Source organism: Sitophilus oryzae, unplaced genomic scaffold (assembly GCF_002938485.1).
Source record: "Sitophilus oryzae breed Bouriz unplaced genomic scaffold, Soryzae_2.0 scaffold_684_pilon_pilon, whole genome shotgun sequence".
NCBI classification, from domain to species: domain Eukaryota; kingdom Metazoa; phylum Arthropoda; class Insecta; order Coleoptera; family Curculionidae; genus Sitophilus; species Sitophilus oryzae.
In genome coordinates, this window is record NW_022147289.1 from 2,647,875 (window position 1) to 2,669,857 (window position 21,983).

A 21,983-nucleotide genomic window follows, 5' to 3' on the forward strand; every position below is an offset into this window, starting at 1 on the left:
TTTTCTCAAAATGTCAATAATAAAAAAGTTTGTCTTCTTGTAAAGACAATCGTAAGGACAATATAGATTGAAATTTAAAATACGATTTTTAAGCGAAAATATCAAAAGTTGACATATGATATTCATTCTATTCAGAGTGTCATTTTCTATCGAAATAACGTAAAAATATTCCGAATCTGCTATTTAAAAATCAAAAGTTGTAGTTATTTCCGGTGAAACAGGAAGTGATAAAAAACAATTGAATACGTCATTAAATCCTAATTTATGTCATAAAAATGAACAATATTTAGGTAAGCTTTAATCGTATTTTCTCGTTTCCTCGAACAAAAACAAAAAACCGATCGATACACACACGCTTGACACTTTTGACAGTCCCGAAAACAATCCACGAATCCACAAAGCGTTCCAACGTTGATACTTTTTGCACCGTCACGAAACTATTCGAAGTCCGCATGCTAACAAAATGCGATCCCGAAATACTGGTTGGAACAAACCTAATGTCTACTTTGTCACTGATTTGCAGTGGACATAAATTATAAGCGCCAAACATAATTTATTAAAAAGTTATTTTTCCGTATATTTTTTTATCGTTCAACCCATTTGTTTATCACAAAAACACTTTCATCAGAAGAAAAATAAGGAGAAACTATTTAAATGTATAAAAAAGGCGTTATGTAAATTTAAAGAACATTTTAAATATATTTTTATTTTTTGCTTTTTAATTTTAATAATTAAGTTTCCTGTTTATATGGATCAGCTTATAAAGGTATTCCATTTGTATATTGTTTTTAAAAATTATTTATTGCAATATGACAATCACAGCCAAATAAATAATGAAAAGAAATGTATATTTTTAACCGTATTAAAATAAAATACGGCTGAAAATGCAATAATAATACTTTATTTTGCGTGAATATCATTTACAACAAATTTAATTTACAAATAAATAATAATAATCAAAGGAGACATGCAAAAAAGGAACTGACGACAATTAAAATTGGTTTAAATTCAGTTCCTGTCAGATCACGATATCAACTAGTATAAATATGTGTTATGTAGCTAAATTATTTTACTGTAACTTATCTACAAATATAATTAAATTATATAGTAATCCTATGACTAAGAAAATTAGAATGAAATTCAAAGAAATAAACACAAAGAAAAGTATTTTATACTAAAATAATTCTGAGGTAAAGAAAACTAAGAGGGAAGGGTCAAATCAAACTATCTAGAAAATGTTTTTTAAGTTTATTTTTAAATGCAGCGCTTTGAAGGTTTATCATTTCTGCTGGTAAACAGTTGTAGAGCTTGGAAATATTAAATGAGAAACATCTAGTGAACAATGCTGTTTTGTGAGGTAATGGAGTAATAAGTCCCTTAAATCTAAGGTTTAAGTTGTGCACATCTGTTCTGAATTTTATTTTATTCACCAAGTATGGAGGACACTTCTTAGAAATAACCCCATGAAATAAAACTAATGAATGCATCTTACGTCTGTTTTCGATATTCAACCATTTAGCTTCTTTTAACTTATGCGAAATGGGGGATCATATTTTCTTATACCATAAATAAAACGTTATGATACTTTTCGATTAAACGAATAATTTTCTATCCCTATATCTAGGTAAATGCAAAAAAACTGGAACATTCGAACAAAAGTAGATTGGTCAAAATGGAATATTTTGACCAAGAACAAAAAAGTGAAATGGAAAAAACGAAGAAATCAAGTTTGAAACAATTGTGTAAAAAATTTACGACTACACAGAAACCCTCTTTGCTTTAAAATTTTAGTCAGGTTTTCAACAATAAAAAAAAACCTCGGTTAGAGAATCTTTTAAAAAAGGACTACTTTAAAAATACTCTTAAGAATTTATGTCTACTACTTAATTTGAGTACCATTATATTCTGAATTCTTTTTAATCTAATTCAAACGATTTCAAATTAACACCAAGTCAAACTACATCTAAATTAGTTAATAAAGAAACATATGATGCAGCCTCTGATACCGGATAATTTTTTTTATTACCTAAAAATAGTATTGTAAAAAAAGATACATAATATTAATACTCTCTCTGGCTTATCGTATAATATTATATATATTTTAAATAACCATTTTTTTATTTTATTGTAATATATGTATCTAACGAGACATCAAAATAATGAAAAGAAAACTTTCAAAAAACAATTAAAGGTGTTTGTCTGGTGAGGTTGTTGGTTTGGCTCCTTATAATTAATATAATAAATAATTAAATGTAAAAAGAAATATAAATTACAACTCGATAGGCTTTTAAACTTAATCAAATTTCTGCTTCAGTAATTATAGAGAATTTTGTTAATTACTTGAGGTTTATCTGTAACTAGTGACCGTAAACACTAATAAGGCTTAATGGCATTTACAGGCTGGCTTTTTGTTTTTATGATATAAATATAATATATCACTATTTTAAATTTATCTGACTGTATAATTGATTAAAGAGACTTAACAAAATTAGATACTACTAGGATGACGCAACTGCATAGTTTTTAAAAAAATGTCTATATGGTATTTTGCCACTGCAAGAAAATCTACAAAATAAAATAGTTATTTTTTGTTAGGCAAATTTGTTTATCTGTAAACTTAGCTGCTGACAAGTAGCTTCTGGTCGATTAACGCAGCAGTGTTACAATAAAAAATAACTATTTTATTTGGTAGATTTTCTTGCAGTGGCGAAATACCCATACAGGATTTTTTGCATAGTTTTTGCACTACAGTAGTAAAAACAATTGTGTGTGCAAAATGTGCACATATTTGAAATGAAACTTCTTCATACTCCCGTCTGTCTGTCTGTCCGTCTGCCCGTTTGTCTGCCTTATGACTCTATTCGGGTATCTTTATCCACGTGTCGAGTTTGGTTCCAATCGACCAATAATTAAGAAAAATCTTGATGATTTCATTCATTTAGAGGTATCGGTTCTAAACGTCCAGGGCGTCATCCTTTAACCCTTCCCCAATTATGCCGAAATCCTTAGTCCCACCCTGATGAAGATTTAAACGAAATGTCCTATTCAACTTTGCTTGGTGGGACCGTGTGCACCGTCCGTCGCTCACATAGCCTACCCACCAAATTTGGTCGCGATCGGACATCAACTTTTGACGTTTCTTACGTCAAAATTAATTGTCACAGTGACACGTGTCGTACACGGTCAAGTTGGCCTTGCTCCAATCTATCGACATAATAATAATGATAATAGCTCCCGTATATAGCGTTTAACGCCTTGGGAGTAGCAAGGTACCGCTTGCCATACTAGAGCCGTTCGGTATACAAGGAAGGTAATGTGGCTAGCACTACGCTTCAACCGCCTATTATTACCTCAGGATTGTGAATCCCAAGTACTCATTTAAGGCTGAGTCGACCTAGGTAAAACCAAACCAAACTATTTTTATTTTTTAATAAAAATAGTCGGCTGATGCAATGCCGGGTGTGGGAATCGAACCCACTACCTTGAGATTAGTAGACGAGAGTCTGTACCTCTACGCCACTGGGCACCATAATGTCTATCGATATACCAAATTTAATTTAAATCGGGCTAATTTTTTCTAAGCCGTAGGCTGTCGCGTGACCTGTGTCGTGTCGCTTGTTGTGTCACAGCCTTGAAATTTTACTCGCGAATAGAAGTTTAACTTCAAAATATGTACTTATGTACTATCTTATTATTATCTACTTTTTAATCATAGTTTTAATAAAGAGCTGGCATCTGGTCTTCTTTCATCATCACTTTTGCATTGTTAAAGTCTACTTTGTAGCTTGTGTCCTATGAATGTTGATATATTTTAGATTTGCGAAAGTTCCGTATAAATTATTAAAAAATAATAATAAATTACAGTTGCACTCTAATTCACCATAATACACCAAAACACTTTTCCACTGAAGGGACGTTTTGCTATAACCATGTTAGCATTAAAGCTCATTTTTAATCATCTGCTGATGATGCTAACATAGTTAGTGAAACGCACGTACATCCAGTGCAAAAGTAAAGTGTTTTGGTGTATTGTGGTGAATTAGTGCTTTTATTTTGCTCTAGGGTTTGACTTCTCAAAAATTATCATTGATTGTCTTTGACACCGTTTTTTTCTATCTTATGGTATATGGCTGATAAAGTAAGGTATATAATATATATATATATATATATATATATATATATATATATATATATATATATATATATATATATATATATATATATATATATATATATATATATATATATATATATATATATATATATATATATATATATATATATATATACAAATAAGTTTATAACGTTCTTCGACGTCTTCTGATTTCCAGTCTCCATTGGTCTCTGTCTGTCCAGAGGTTTCGTCTTTTATTTTGCTCTAGGGTTTGACTTCTCAAAATTATCATTGATTGTCTTTGACACCGTTTTTTCTATCTTATGGTATATGGCTGATAAAGTAAGGTATATATATATATATATATATATATATATATATATATATATATATATATATATATATATATATACAAATAAGTTTATAACGTTCTTCGACGTCTTCTGATTTCCAGTCTCCATTGGTCTCTGTCTGTCCAGAGGTTTTCGTCTATTCCTCTTGTTCTGATGTCCCCGTCTATTCCTTCTCTCCAACTCCGTTTAGGTCTCCCTCTCTTGCGTTTGCCTTGTGGTGTCCAATTGAGTATTTTTTTCGGTATTCTGTTCTCTTCCATTCTTTGTACGTGCCCGTACCACCTTTGAGTTGGTTAATTTTGATGTCTTATGGTATATAATATAACTATTTTAAATTTATCTATTTTTATAGTTTATTATGGAGGCTTTTGTGGTCTTGATTAAACACTTTTTTAATTATGAGTTAAAATATTTTTTCTTGATATTAATATTAAAATAAAGAGCCAAATAGCAATCAATAATTAATCTCTGAGTTGCATTTATTAAAATCGCTATAATAAATGTGCACATGTAGAAAAATTATACTATCTGCAATATTATTTGAAACATATATAAATTGCCTGTTTAATATATAAAATAATAACCATATTTCAAATCGCAATACCTTTATAATGAATTTTGATAAATAGGCAAAATATTAATTTCTACCATGCTCTATGTTTAAAATTAATATTTAATAAATAGGAAAGTTTTCATTTTGCAAAATAACATAAATAAATAAAAAACTTAAGTTAGTTGCGCCATTAGTAATTTAAGAACGGCTAGACTTCATCTCATGAATAACTCTTAAAATATCAGAAAGATTCACGACAAAAAATTACACTTAAACTTTTAAATTAATTAGATTTAGGACTCCGTCACGCAGGCTTATGGCTTCTTTATAATCATTGATATCCACTGCATATCAGTGACATAATACACAATATAGGAAGGAAATTCAACGGAAAATAGTAGGAAAATAGTATATTCAAATCTAGAAAGGTAATGAAAACTGATTATAGAAAATACTTCGCAATGTAAACAAAAATATAGAGAACAAATGATAACTGCCAAATCGATTGGTCTCACCATCATTCCATATCATTTGGTTCATTCATTATCTGTACCAACAAAACTGACACTAAACTCTCACTTCAGTTGACTGTTATGCGGCCAGCTAGTTTACACCAAAATAAAGTTTAGTAATTTTAAAATACTATACTTTTAGTAAGATTGTGTTTGGAGGCACGAATAGGTACTTCTGTTAATCTGGTGGCGATTTCGTTTTTGATTGCAATGCACACGCTATGAATTCTCATGTTTATTACAGGGTGACCCTTCCAAAAGAAGGTGTAATGTTCCTCAGTGAGACTACCTTCATCCGCAAAGCTAATTATGATGCTAATACGAGCCCTAACAGCTAAATCTTGGGACTTCGGAAAAGTGTCCGCCAGGTGCATGCGAAAACTACTCGCTTTGTGATGTCATTGTAGTCCTTGTCATGGTTATTAGTCCTTGTCCGGCAACCAATAATACACACACGTGCATTATTGGTTGCCGAATGCAAAACGTTCATTATTTAGTTTATTTATTTAAACATCTTATATGTATGCAGTATAGAAAATTAACTGTATAAATCGTATTAAATACTCGGATAATGCATTTTTAAGAACAGCAGTTCCCATCATCACCTTTTGCAAGCATTCTTTTTAAAGTACTTCCATATTTTGCTTTAAAATAATTAATAAACAATATCGTAGGCACTTAGTAAGCACCTTGTCACAAGACACAACACAAAATGATCGTAATTATACACTCTATAGCTCTAAAAACTTTAAAAACACCTTTTTCACATTTATAATTGACAAAATAATTAACTCAAAATTTCTCAGCTGTTATTTTGATAAGTTTACCATAGGCAACTAGAATACACACTATCATGACAAGGACTACAATGACGTCACAACTGTCAGCTGAAGCGCGTCTTATGAGGATGAGCAATCCTATTAGTTTACTGTTCTTGGCACAAACAAAAATTTATTAAAAACCTTTATTTTCATAAACTGAATTTTTTGCATTTAAGAAATAAATTAAAAATATATTAAAATCTAACATTTCTAACGAGTATTTAAATAGTTTAGTTTCTATAAACATTAAAATAAACTGTAGGCCAATAAATAAACAAAAATATTGCACAATATCGTGACAACTAAATGTTCGGACACTTTAAAAAAATCTGTTCTAATATGGCGTTACATCGGCATGAACTTTTGCAACCACTGCATGCCTATTTGGCATTGTTTTTATTAGTGACTGACATGTGCCAGAGTAAAAATTTTGCCATAATTCACTTAATATCATCGTCAAATGGGCAACGGCTTCTTGGGGATCGTGGCACAATTTTTGTTTTGTTTTATGCCACATGTCTCGATAACATTAAGGTCCGGACTGTGCGAAGGCCATGAGGGGACCTTGATGTTCATGTCCCTAAACCATTTGTTAGTAGTTTTAGCCATATGGCATGTCCCGCCATCCTGTTGAAATATAAAATTCATATCCTGGTGAAGGTCTTTCGCACATGGCATAAAACTGTTTTTCAAAATTTCTTGATATTTTGACACATTAGTTGTGCCTTTCTACCACCTCATACCTTCCTAGACCCATTGCGGGCATAAACTCTAAAAGCATAATGTCTTTAGGAAATTCCATTGTCCATCTTTCATAAAGATCGTGTATGCGTGCAGATGTAATCCTTGAACTTGCAGTTTGCGATTAGAATTAACAGCGAAACTACAACTACAAAAATTACATTAAGGTAAAAAATTTAATTATTTCCCAATCCGACGCTAATAATTCCAATCGCAAATGGCAAGTGCACGGATTACATGTGCACATGAGTCACCTTAATATCGATACAATAAATATAATCGAACACCGCTAGAGTGTCTGTTTGATAAAGATTCCCTCAAAAGGACAGTGAAATTTCCTGAAGGCATTATGATTTGAAACAGGTTTGCAGTGGTTGCAAAAGTTCATGCCGATGTAACGCCATATTAGAACAGTTATTTTTTAAAGTGTCCGAACATTTAGTTGTCACGATTTTGTGCAATCTTTTTGTTTATTTATTGGCCTACAGTTTAAAACACTAAATCACCACAATACACCAAAACACTTTTACTTTTACACTGGACGCGCGTTTCGCTAACCATATTAGCATCATCAGTAGATGATTATAAACTCTTTAACGTTAACTTTAGTTTTATACATGGTTAGCGAAACGCGCGTCCAGTGTAAAAGTAAAAGTGTTTTGGTGTATTGTGGTGATTTAGTGTTTTATTTTGCTGTGTAACACCAAAGGTTCCAACCCTCAACTGTAGAATAGAAGAGAATAGAATAAGTGGGAGGGGGGTTAATCTCTGCGACCTTAGAGATCTATTGTGTCCCCCTTACTTGAGTTATAACTCATCATACAGTCCCAGGACTTCCTACGGAGACCCGTGTCCCTCACAGTCGAGGAGCTACGACCCAGGCCGGGTAAACGAAACGGTAGCTTGTGTCGCCTGTTGGGTTTAGAGGTAGGAGGTAGGCTCCCGACCCTTGGAGGAGGTGGTAGCTTGTATGCCACTTACGGAGGATGGTCTCACGCAAGTGTCAGCCACCTCTCCTGTAGTTCTCTTTGGGTTTGGCCCCTTGGAACTTTCATTGTTACTGTTCCCAGTGTCGCTAGGGGGTTTCCCCACAGCTTCACCGGTGATGTTTTTATTACTATTATTATCAGATCTCATAGTGTTCCTATGAGTCGCTAAGGTCAGTCGGTCCACTTCTACAGAGCCCCGCATGTAGAAGTAAGGGGTAAAATACAATGGGGTGCCCCCCGGTGCCCCAAGGTTGAGGCTGTCCGTAGCCCCGCCCGGTATCGTTATATGTCTTGGTGCAATTCCCTGGCCACGACACTACAGTCAGGGACAAGACGATGAGTGAGATGCTTCTTAGACCAAGCCAAGTGCTAGAGGGGATTCCCCCCAGCACCTGCCCAGGAGCTTCCCCACCAACGACAAGGTCTTGCATCTCCTAGGGGAAGAACCCTCAACTGTAATCGGCCTACAGTTTATTTTAATGTTTATAGGAACTAAACTATTTAAATACTCATTAGTAATGTTAGATTTTAATATATTTTAAAAGTATTTCTGAAATGTAAATAATTCAGTTAATGAAAATAAAAATTTTTAACAAATTTTTGTTTGTCCGAACATTTAGTTGTTAGGGCTCGTATTGTTATAAAAACGCGCATTCTGTGTTAAATATAAATGTTTTGATGTATTGTGGCGAATTAGTTTTTATTTTGCAAAAATAACAGCCAAATTAACAGTTTCTTTGTAAATTTTCAGATTTTTTTTATTTTCAGCAAGAATATTGCACATTATTTTCTACAAGCCTTGTTTTTAGTTCTTACAGAATGCGTAAAAATTAAGCATTATACGCGTATCAAATTTTTATTTTCTTTTTCATTTTTGCTTTTCAACAAAAGCTCTCAATTTCTAAGGAAAATAAGTCCTTTATAACAAGTATTGATATCGGAAATTTGACCTTCTCGAACGAAATATGAAATATTCAATATATTTTTCCTGTGGCAAGATTTTTCACCCTCTTTAAGACTGTATATTATATAATATTATATTTCTAACCATGTTTTCTTAACTTCATATAACATATACTAAAAAACATTTTAAATATATTATTTTACTTTTGTTTATCAATTTTTGAAATTTTTCGTTTAGTTTTAGATTTGAAATCAAATTATCAGAACGCATTTGATATGATTTTAAAAAATTGGCGCCGGGAGGCACGTATTAACATACTAAAATATATTAATAAAAAGTTGGTAGGCAGTTCTTTTAGTTTCAAAGTAAAGGAATTTTTCCAATTTTTTTTATCTAAAAAACTGCGACTTTGACTGATTTTGATGTTATTGCAAATTTTGTTGCAAATATTATTCCTAATCTTAAATTGAAAACTAGCTACTGTAATTTTGGAGTTACGATTTTTTTTAATTTTTAACCCCCTCCCATACCCCCTTACCAACCCCTCACCCCCACCAAAAACTAATGGCCAGATTCTCGGATGCCACAGTATTTTTGTGCCAAATTTGGTTAAAATCGGTTTAGCGGTTTTTGAGTTATCGTGTTACAGACGGACAGACAGACAGACACCATGAAAATATTTTGTATTTAGGTCATTTATGACCCAAATAACTCATTTTGAGTGAAATTAAAAAACCTTTTTTTTTGCTGATCTTAATAGCCTACCATACCTGTTGGTATGGTCGGCTAAAAAAGTCAGATTATGTATTTGTAAAGAAGTAAAATCACTTTAACATTTCTCAAATAAATAATTCATAATTTATAATGATATGATATTCATTTCTATGTATTTTAATTTATGAATTGTTTCAGATCAGACATGATAGTTCGTAGTATAGGCAACTCACTTATGGTGATACTACCTGATCTCCTAGGAAAGAAAATTACGAATTGGTTCGACCTGGTACGACCTTTGACGCCTTTTAAATTTAGTTCGGTAAGTTTCATTCTTAGAATTATTTTAAAACTCATATTATTGATAATAATATATATTTTTTCTCAAACGTCACAAAGTATTAATTTTTGATTGATTTGAAAGTATTAATTGTGATTGACAGTATGAAACAGCCATTCTGACGCCTAGGTAAAAGTTAAACACTTTTACGTCTAAAAATATGAAAATGTATTAATACTAACATACAGTTTCAAATTCTATATTATTTGCGACGTTTGAAACTTTAAAAAAATATTTGTGGACGTTTGAAAAAATATCATGTTATATTCGGAGTAAAAATTAACGTCCAGACTCGCTAAAAATAGTCATATTTTTATTCCTAATTAAACAATTAAGCAAGTTGTATATTTTTGTGCTAATTTTATTTAATAGTACCAGCGACTTCGTTCGCGTCGAATTAATCATTTGTAATGGTGATGATAAAGCAAAGCAAGAATTTCCATTAACATATAAACTGGATAAAACTTTCTCACATTTATGTCAGCATGAGAAAAAACAATATGGCGATATTATTATATAACTTGGTAATATTTGAGGGGTAGTTTTATCTCGTTGGAATTTGACTTTCGAAAAATCCGTTTGCGAAAAATAAGCTTTTTACGTCAAGTAGTTTAAGCAGAATCGTGGTTAAGAAGTTACCCAACTTTTTGGAACACCCTGTATGATTTTAAAAAAAAAAATCAAAATATGTAAAAAAAAACAAATAAAATTATGCTTGTCCAAGCGTTTTCCCGAAAGACTAAGCGTTTTTTAAATAACAAATATTGTAATAATTTTTTTCGTTTATATCATTTTGCGTTTTCACCCTCTTGGAATTTGAGGTTCGAGAAACCCCTCCTTATCGAACCTCTACACCCCACAGTCAATCCGTTTGCCAAAAATCAGCTTTAAACGTCAAGCAGAATCGTGATTACTCAATGGTCATATTTTATGAAACACCCTGTATAAATTTATAAAAAAATTTTAACATATGTAAAACAACAAAATAAAATATACGTGTTTGAGAGTTTTTCCGAAAAACTCACCGGTTTTTAAGTAAAAATTATTTTATTATTTGAGGGATAGTTTCACCCCCTTAGAATTCGAGTTTCGAAAAATCCCTTCTTATCGAACCTCTACACCCTAAAGTCAATCTGTTTTCCAAAATCAACTTTTTACGTCAAGGGCTTTAAGCAGGATTGTGATTAATCAATGACCAGATTTTTTGAAACACCCTGTATACATTTTTAAAAAATCTTAAAATATGTAAAGAAATAAAATAAAATATACGTGTTTAAGCGTTTTGTCGGAAACTTGACCGTTTTTTAAATAAAAAATATTGTAATATTTGAGGGGTGGTTTCACCCTCTTGGAACTGGAATTTTGAAAAATCCCTTCTTATCGAACCTCTACCAAAATTGAGCTTCTTACGTTGAGTGGTTTGTGCAGGATCCTGATTAATCAGTATGTCTCAGTCACTTAAGGATTTTATATATCAAAGTATAGATATATTTATTACATACGGTATATAAATATTTCTAGAAGAAAAATCGAGTACTTTCCAGAACTCTGTTTAATTTCTGGTAATTAGAACTAATATTTATATTTCCAATCAAACTGAAAACAGAAATTAGTTTTTCATTAATAGAGCGTTTTATCAAGAGACTTGTTTACTGTTTGCTTATTGAGCGGATGAAATTTCAGTAGTATTTAAAATTAGAGGTATAATTAGGTGTACAGGGTGGGCCAAACTGGACCCTTTTTAAAGGGAAATACTTTTTTCTATAGGAGATAAACGAAAACTGATAATAATAAGTAATAAGGGATTCAAAGCCTACTAGTTAAAATAGCGAACTTTTAAAAATTCATGCTTGCTTCATCTACGTTACCGTAGATGGAGCTGAAGGCTCCATCCATCTATGGTAACGTAGATGAAGCAAGCATGTTTGTCCAGTAGACCGCTGGTTTTATTTTTTGTTTTGTACTCATTGTTTACAGGGTGGGCCAAACTGGACCCTTTTTAAAGGGAAATACTCTTTTCTATAGGAGATAAACGAAAACTGATAAGAATAAGTAATAAGGGATTCAAAGCCTACTAGTTAAAATAGCGAACTTTTAAAAATTCATGCTTGCTTCATCTACGTTACCGTACATGGAGCTGAAGGCTCCATCCATCTACGATAACGTAGATGAAGCAAGCATGTCTGTCCAGTAGACCGCTGGTTTTATTTTTTGTTTTGTACTCATTGTTTTGTACTCAAATGCTTATTCTCTGCTTTTCGTTTGTCAGATTGAGGGTTACAGCAAAGTCGGCCTGACCATAGAGATAAATCTCCGAAACCGGTCGTCGAATGGCTGTTCCCCTCAGTCTGATGAACTTAATGCAGAGAATGAGCATTTGTAGGGTTTTTTGGGCCTTAATTTTCTGCTTCTTGTATTTTGTTTATTTTTAAAAATTCTATATTTCGAAGGGGACTATAACAAAATGTCAAGTGTGATATGTTTTTGGAAAGATAATTTTAAGTTCTTTTCAGTCAGAGAATAGGTACATTAAAGAAATGCTAACTTCATGTTAAAAAATGGAAACAGACGCCACCTGATGTAGCCGGGCAGTACTAGCTAAATTGAGGGGAATTGGAGGGGCTTAAAAGAGGGGAAATTTAAAAAAATATATTTTTATTAGTATCACTGATTTACTGTTTAAAGTTAATAAACATATTTTTTATTACTTTAATATAATTTAAAGTATTAAAAAATATGTCTATTAACTTTACACAGCAAATCAATGATATTATTAAGAAAGACTTATTATTTTCAGAGAAAATTCATAGTAAATAAATTACACATTTAGTAAACAATATCATTTATTTTTTAGACCTTCGATTTATATTACAATAATATTGAAATATATATATATTTTTCAACAATGAAAAAGAATATCCCGGAACCTAAAAAAGAAAGATGACCAATTAATGACTTAAATTAGTTCAAAATACATTTTGCAAATAACTAATGAATTGGAAAGATAAACATACTATTAAAATTACATTTGAATAGTACGTTATCATCTATTTACTGATAATACATAAGTATATAATAAATAACATGCATAAGGCACTATGATACAACTACCTGTATCATGATAATACACTAATATCACAAAAAATATATGCTAATTTAAATTCCTTTAATGATCTAATGAAACACTATCTAGCCTCAATGCATGCCATTCCAAAGGCAAAAAAACTATTATACCAAATAAATATAAGCTGAATAAAACATAAACTAAGCCAACGTGCATCAAAAAATACTTTTATCAAATCATACCCTTGGATATATTATGTATTTTATATATCGCACATCCCGTTCAAAAGTTTACTAACTCAAAATAGAGAACATTGTCAGGAGAAGTAAAAGAAACTTTAAGTTAAGACAATATGCTCCTTTTTGCATATTAATGGCCAAATAATATAATGTTGATTTAATAAAATTTTGCTGGCATCCTTCTGAGATATAAATCAGATTAAAAGGACATTATTTTTGTAATAATTGTTTGTTTTGTAAACGTTTTTTGGATACAATACAGTTTTAAACGGGCTGTGCGATATAAACAAGGATCTTACTATTATTTGATGTTAGAAAGTATTTAAATAATATAAAACATAATCAAAATCATTTTTCACCTTAAATTATAGAGGTACTTACGTGTTTTGAAATTATTATCAGGAAATAATACGTCTAGTTAAACAGGTACGCTGCCAGGCAAGTTCAATCGGCGGGTCTTTGCAAAAGTTGAAAACTAAAAATACGTTAACATCTTAGTTGTATTTATGAATAAAGTATTTGTATTAAATTTCAAAACTTACCAGTTAACTGAATAATCACATTAAATACATCCAAATGGTAATTTAATATTGTAAAAAAGCAAAATTGTTTTAAATCACTTGACAGGACAGCCGGCCAGCTTCTTTGTTGGCAAAATGGCCGCGGTATCATGATTTAAGCAATGTGAGTGACAAAGAAAGCCAATGCCTGGCAGATGTTGCTTTCTTTGTCGTTTATCCTGACACGTTTAAATTTGACTGTTGCCTGTTTTCCCATACAAGTGACACCCCCGTGTTTTCAGTTAATTAAGAATATACAGGGTGTCTCCAAATATATTCCTTTAAAAGCGTTCAATTTGACCTACCCTGTACACCGCGGTTAATATACTTTCTGTTGTATTGCCGACTCGAACATTGGAAATCCCATGCAAATTTCAAAACATAAGTAAAAGTTCCTCAAATATTTTATTTTACTGACAAGTTTATTTAAAACTTTTTAAACTATTATTTTATTATTTAAATTTAATAATGTAAGATTACAAATATGTCGATAATAATTCATAATTAAAAATTATGCATAATTAACTTAATTTTATTTATTTTTTGATGATAATTTATTTAATAATAATGAAATTAAATATAAACGTGAGTTCGTTAATTAAAGAGGTTTTTATTAAGATCCTAACATTTAAAAGCGTTTAGCCAGAACAAAAATAAAATTAAAAATGTAAACTTAATTAAAGAATAAACTTTGAAGAATGTCCTCTAAATAAATGTGTCGTCAGAGGCAAAAAACATTATATTATATTTCTATAATAAATTTAAACTTTTATTATTCTAATTTCTTGAGAAATAGGAAACTATTGTCTCTGGATAAATTTCTAAGCTTATAAATTCAAGTGGTGCTATTCTATAGCAGTAATTTTACTAAATCCATTCGACAATAATACCATTCGAAATAGCATCAAGTGGTTATCAAATAAAGAGATAAATTACTGTCTAGGGCGCTGTGAATTTTATTGTTCTCGGTTTCAATTTATTTGTTCGTCCACAGAAGATGATCTGTTAAGTTCTATAGAGTGGAGTCAGTAAAATTGGCTGGAAAAATATTTTTTCAGTAAATAAGAAATAGCATGGCAACACTGCATAGTGCTTTAAATAAGAATAGTGTAATATACGGGCACCGACGAAATAACATTGTTATTTTGCCGGTGCTGGATATACGCAGAATTTTATGCTTAAGCCAATTCTGTGCAGGAGGTTGCAATTTAAATAATCTTACATAATTATTTTTATGAGGCGCACTGTGTACAAGATATTTTTAGGATATGCATCTTATAATATTAATCACCAAATATTAATCATCGAAGACAATTTCTCTTCTCCATATGTCACCATAGCCATGTCAAAAACCTATATAATCGTTACAGACTGAATAGCTTTGTTTCAGATATTGAATAGGACCAATAATATCTTCGAATTGGTAACGGTGGAGCCGATCCTCAACGATAACCCCAGCAACCATCAGGAACTGATGCTGAGCGACGAAATCGACAACTTCGAGGACAAAAATCTACGACTGAAAGGTAAGCAACTCGCACAAATAATATAATTGAGCGTCCTTAGCGCGTGGCCGCGGGCAAGCGAGACAACGACGCACAGTGCTTCGAACATATGGCTCTAGAGGACAAAAATCAAAAACTTCTCTTTTATTGTAAGCAATTTATTCAAACTAGGTTTATTTGAGACAAATGATGAGTACTCTCATTGTACTAAATGATGATGTTCTTAGTCCCACGTTTATGAAAAAAAAATCTTATAAATAATAATAATGTTGGAGCTGTGTTCCATCTAAGCAAATAATAAGTTATAGTATGAAAACGGTGTAAGTATTAAATAAATTCCTGTGATAAAAAAGAATTGAAATAACATTAGAACATGATTCCTACAAAATAAGCCTAATATAAGATAAAAATGTTTTTCTTTAATGAAAAAGAAACATTAATGTTATATTTAATTAAAAAAAAACTTAAGATACTATAAATTTACTTTAGGACAACAAAATGCATAGATCGTAACTACTCTGATTCAGGAGAATCACTGCTGACAGAATCTTCTAAATTTATAGTATCTAAATCACAGGTAGATGAAGTATCCTCACATATAAGATATTTCTGTACATCATTTTCTAATATGTTACTTTTTCGCGTTGTTACTGTTCATTTTGTCGGTATGAGGGGTTCGGATGTTAATAGTTACCTCTTTAATAGACCATATGCATATATTATTTTTTCCTTTTCTTGGGTATGAGATTTTATAATAAACTGAAAGATGGACACTTTTTTTATTCGACGTTTCGCTCCAACATAGTGGACTTTTTCAGGCACAAGTGGTGTCTCATTTGACTGGAAGGTTCATCAATATCTAATAAGAACATATTTTTTGAAATACTAATAATTTTGAGTTCTTGTCCTTATGATCAAGCCAAGTATTAGCCAGATCGGCATTGCTTATCAATCTTACTCCATCTGAAAAGTATTATAAAATAAAGTTCGTCGCAAGCAGACGCAGGTGAACTATACAAAAATTAAAAGTGTATGAATATGGCAACAAAATATTCAATAAATACGATATGTTTTGATATGTTTTTTTTTAAATGCCTTTTTGAAGTTTGAAAACGTAAAATTTTTATACCCATTTAAGAATCATCTTAAAAAATAAATAAAAAATAAACAATCACGAACTTGTTTAGAAATAAATTTAAAGTACATACCTTGTTTAACAATATCCATAGTGGCTTTCAATTAAGTACGTACCCGTTTAACTCCATAATATACAGAACTACTATGAATGTTGTTCTTTTCACTGATGAGATAATAATCGCAAAATTTATTTTTAGTGAAAATATTTGCTAACAAAAACGCTGTTTATGAAAAATAATATACAGGATGGTTGAACATTGCTATAAGCATAAAATTATATATTCAGATATTAGTAAATTTTAACTTATTTTTTGATTTTTGTCCATGTGACGAAGCACTGTGCGACGCGCCGATTTAACAAAATAAATAATTTTAAACCTGCCGTTATTTCGTTAATAATTATCGTAGCGTGTTGATTTTTGCATAGAAATACTCATGAGTCTTTAGCGCTTCCGACAAGCCTAAATAACTGGATTATTTTTTATATTTTCGATTTGTTTACATTGCCCGAGCATATTATAACTTTGAGATAAAAATCTCTGTTATAAATTTTAAAAGTGACAGATATAAATGCTATAATTTAATTAGTTATACATTTAGTGACAACATATTCAAAATTTAGGTCTATCGGTTTATGCTAGCAGTAATAACGAGTATAAATAAAAAAATGGTCAGTACAACGCTCGCCGTTATTAGCGCACGTTCAGCTATTTTTACAGAAAATAAATTCTGAACTTTGATCAAATGAGAAGAACATTATCATTGCCGATATCTGCTGGTTATAATGTAGTTCTTTTTTCAAAATATTGCATTGTTTTAGCTTAAAAAAAACTTGAATTATGCGGCTTTTTTGCGACAGCTACCGGTGCTGCGCTAATAAAGAGATGGCTATGTACGTCAATCGAAAGACAGTATTTGCGATAGTCTTTTGTTTACACGGAGTATAGAAAATTTTTGCCACAGCTTGTTTACTACCAGTAGTATTTGTGCGATTTTTTAAATTATTTATTATTAAATAGAGGGAAATGCGACCGAAAAGAAAGGTCAAAAGTTAGTAGAAATCAGGATAAATGGAAGTACAATATTTCCAAAAAATCTCGTGACGAGGTAAAATTACAGTCTATTGTGGCTATGATTGACGTACATAGCCATCTCTTTATTAACGCATAATTCAAGTTTTTTTTAAGCTAAAACAATGCAATATTTTGAAAAAAGAACTACATTATAACCAGGAGATATCGGCAATGATAATGTTCTTCTCATTTGATCAAAGTTCAGAATTTATTTTCTGTATAAATAGCGCTAAAACTAAAACCAAAGCTGAACGTGCTCTAAAAACGACGAGCGTTGTCCTGACCATTTTTTTATTTATACTCGTTATTACTGCTAGCATAAACCGATAGACCTAAATTTTGAATATGTTGTAACTAAATGTATAACTAATTAAAAGACAGTATTCATATCTGTCAGTTTTAAAATTTATAACACAGATTTTTAATGTTAATAATGTTTTCAAAGTTATAATATGCTCGGGCAATGTAAACAAATCGAAAATATAAAAAATTATCCAGTTATTTAGGCTTGTCGGAAGCGTTAAAGACTCATGAGTATTTCTATGCAAAAATCAATACGATACGATAATTATTAACGAAAGGACGGCAGGTTTAAAATTATTTATTTTGTTAAATCGGCGCGCAACAACGCGTACTGCCTACTAGGCTGCCTGCGGCCACGCGCTAAGTGTGCGAACACAGTGCAAGCAGGTTTGCCGCTTACCGGTAGTCGGCGTCAATCTGGGTACCTATTCTTGACATCGTTCGCAACTTTGCGTATACGCATCACGTGTATTGTTATAAATAGGGTATCCCAGAAATAAGTGCAAGTATTTTAAGGGGTGGTAGATCTCGATTAGAGGTGGGAATTCTAGTTCCTTGGGAGGAACTAGTTCCTTAGTTCTAATTCCTGCAGAGGAATAGTTCCTTGAACTAGGTCCTTAGTTCACAATAGTTCCCGACTAACATTGACATCCCCGTTGCTTGCTAATGGATTCGTTTTCAGTCAGAACTATTCAACCCCCAGTTTACTATTCAAAATTATACAGATCATTATAATTTTTATAATGTACGAAATATAAGAAGACGTGTAATTGCATATGTTAAAAACATATAGGTAAGTTTTATAGCAGATAAAAAAATTAAAGAAACTCAAATCAGAGTTTAAAAACTATATCACAAATCAATTGGAGGAGATAATACGAAAAATTTACGAAAAAATGTATTTTTCCTCACTTCAAGCTTTTTGTTTTTGTCTAAAAATTCAGAATATCTACTTCGTTTTATAAGATATTATTTAGTTTTAGGGACCTAAAGTGAAACATTCCAATAAAATATTTAAAAAACAAAGTAAAAATCAAAAACAATATCCACCACAATTTCCTGTGGTAATTACGCCGCGCCGGCTGTGGCAATAGACAGTCGCCTTGTATTATATCGAGGATCTGCCGACTTAATAGATTCCCGTGAACTAGTCTTTTAATAGTTCCTCTATGTCCGGATCCGATAACATACGGCTGGCTCTCCCCACTCCTGCCTACCATCGGGCTACGCGCGCTAGCCGATCTGTCGCCGTCGCATATTATTCTATATCGGTCCAGTCTCGATCCCGGAACAGGTCCTGAGGAACTAGTTCTTTGAGAAACCAGGAACTAGTTCCTTTCATTCCGGGGTCGGAATAGTTCATTGGAACTAGTTCGTTCACGAACTACACACCTCTAATCTCAATAAAAGAAACATATTTTCTCTTTATCGTTTTTCAAATAAGTCCAAAATAACAGAGTTATTTTGAAGATTTCCAAAAAAAAATTATTTTTTGCTAAAATTTTGAGAACAACTGGATCTTTTCTGGATTTTCTTTCTTGTAACTTTAATCTACTACCTATGTTGCCATATTATCAAAAAATATTTTTTTTAAATAAAAACTAAAAAAAATTCCAAAAAAATTTTCAAAAAATTCGGAATTTTCAAAAAAAAATTATTTAGAAAAAACCTCATAGGCGTGTTTCTGGGGTTGAACTATACTACCAGTTAAGTTAAAATACTTGCACGTATTTCTGGGACACCCTGTATATGGGTACATAGTAGCGCCGCGCCGCGCCGCCTCGCGCTTATAACCTTGAAAAATTAAAGCGTGTTATCAAATCGGCTAGTTCACAGTGAAAGCAGGTAGGCGCCGTCAACCAGCGTTCATCGGCGTTCTCGCTTTTACCGGAACGAAAATTTATTTATTTCTGCTTTTGCACGCGCCGACGGCGCACAGAGCGTATTAAGAACTAAAAGTTGGCCAAAATTATGTTTTATGATTTTTTTGCTTTTTTGCTAGTAATATTAATTATTAGTGGAGAGGGTGCTAATATGGAACCCCATTTTGTTTTTCCTACACAATATTTTTTCCTCTACTCTGAAACCCTTTTCACCGATCAAATAGGGCCATTCTGTGCAAAACCAAGCAATTGGATGAGGATGCTAGAACAAGAAAGTAATTTGTATATTATAGACGATATTTGAGCGAGGATGGGTGTTTTAGGGTAAAGACTATTTCCTTTAAGAATCTATTTAAATCAATGTTTTTTTTGGTAGTGGCAAATATTGGCAAGATTTTTGTACATATTCCAAAGCTGGAGACTTTAAGCATTGAACGGATACTAATTTGCATGCGGAATATTGCCGAATAGTCTTACACCTTATAAAAATGCCTCTGATTTTTTAAATAAAAAACATTATAAAGAAATAGAATAGAAGGAAACGTTTCAAAATAAAAATTTGGCATAAAACAGGACTTGCCAGCTGGCTCTGTATCCATCATGACAGTTATTATAAACAATTTGCAAAAAAAGCACTACAAACAATTCCACTATTTTGTAATCTTAGAAATATTCAGAATACACTCAAGATAATTCATACTTATAATTGAAATATATTATTTATTTGATAGTCAACTTACGACTTAAAAAAAGCTAATAAACGTGCTTACATTTAGTATTTATAGATTTGTATTTAGTTAAGATAAAAAATGAAAATAGAAAAATATCACTTTTGGCCAGGTTTATAGACCAAATACCCCTATGTGCGGCGCCGGCGCGGCGGGCGCGGCGTTTGAATATGGTTAGGTTAGGTTAGGTTAGTTAATCAGGTAATTTCCTCTTAATTAGCTACTTCGAACCCTGCTCGCATCTCTGAAAAGCCATATAACAATACACGTGATGCATATACGCAAAGTTACGCATCACGTGTATTGTTATATGGCTTTTTCGGAGATGCGAGATGTGAGCCATATTTGAAGATGCGAGTGATCAAGAATAGGTGCCCAGAGACGGCGCTGGCTGCCGGAAAGCAGAAACCTGCCTCCACTATGTTCGTACCCTAAGGTCGGTGTGCAATCCGGACGCTCAATTATATGTAGTCTGTCCAACGACAAAATTCTTCACAGCGATTGGTGTGTCTGTTATTTTGTTTCCAAAGTGGTTTATTTCATTTTACAAAGAAAAAAGTTTGGTATGATTGGAATGCAAAGCAGGAAATTAATATATTTTTTCCATAGCCACTGTTAAAATTGCCTTATATCTATCAAAAACAGTAGATAAAATAGTACTTTAACCGCAAGGGTTGATTAAATGATACTTTAACAGCGAGGATAGGTTAAAAACTTTATTTATTCTCGCACGTTTTTTAATTGCTTCCATTTTGAACATTTTTGTATTCCTTTTCATAAGTTATTCAGGATTTAAATGGAAGTAGTTTGGATATGGCGTTTGTCGCCTCAGCCTGAATATCTGTTGGTAATTTACTTATTTCGTTTTGAGCCATTTCTGGCTCAGATTTAATCAGCAATCGACACTAAAGAGAATTAAAAAATATTGACTCAAAACTGACAACTAATAGCAGGAGAGCTGGCGACATATTTAGAGAACATATTTTAGGCAAGTTAGAATAACAAAAAAAATAAAGTTTAATAACTTGTGAACCCAGAATCCTAAGTCTGGCTGGGGGGTTGGGGGTATTTCGCTACTGCGCAATCCACAACATTTGCAAAAAAATAAATCCAAAAAACATTCTTTAGGCAACTTGAAATTTGTTTATTCTTAAATTTTAGCATCTATTTAACCTAGAAATTAGTATGCCAGACTTTTTTTTCGTGTTTAAAGTGTAACCCGACCATTCGAAATATGTTTAATTATTATACCTGGAAAACATACTTTAGGCATTCTAAAATTTTTACAGCGTGTTTATTAGATGATATTAAAAAATATGTGTTAATTGCCAGACGAATCCAATGGGATTTAATACTTGCCTGACGCGAATAAAGATTTTAGATGAGCGCGACAAATAAGTTTTATGGGTATCTATAAGCGCGAGAAAGATAGTTTATTGAGACCCGTCGG

The 21,983-nt window shown here is 31.8% G+C and overlaps 1 protein-coding gene across 2 annotated transcripts in view; it reads left to right on the forward strand.

Moving 5' to 3' along the window:
- The window catches only part of LOC115888181 (soluble guanylate cyclase 88E), a 196,976-nt gene that overhangs the window by 83,965 nt on the left and 91,028 nt on the right, over positions 1-21,983 (forward strand). For both annotated transcript variants that reach the window (XM_030907802.1, XM_030907804.1), the window contains exons 5-6: positions 9,900-10,023; positions 15,295-15,430. In XM_030907802.1, coding sequence (XP_030763662.1) covers positions 9,900-10,023; positions 15,295-15,430 — 260 coding nt within the window. The remainder of the gene's footprint in view (positions 1-9,899; positions 10,024-15,294; positions 15,431-21,983) is intronic.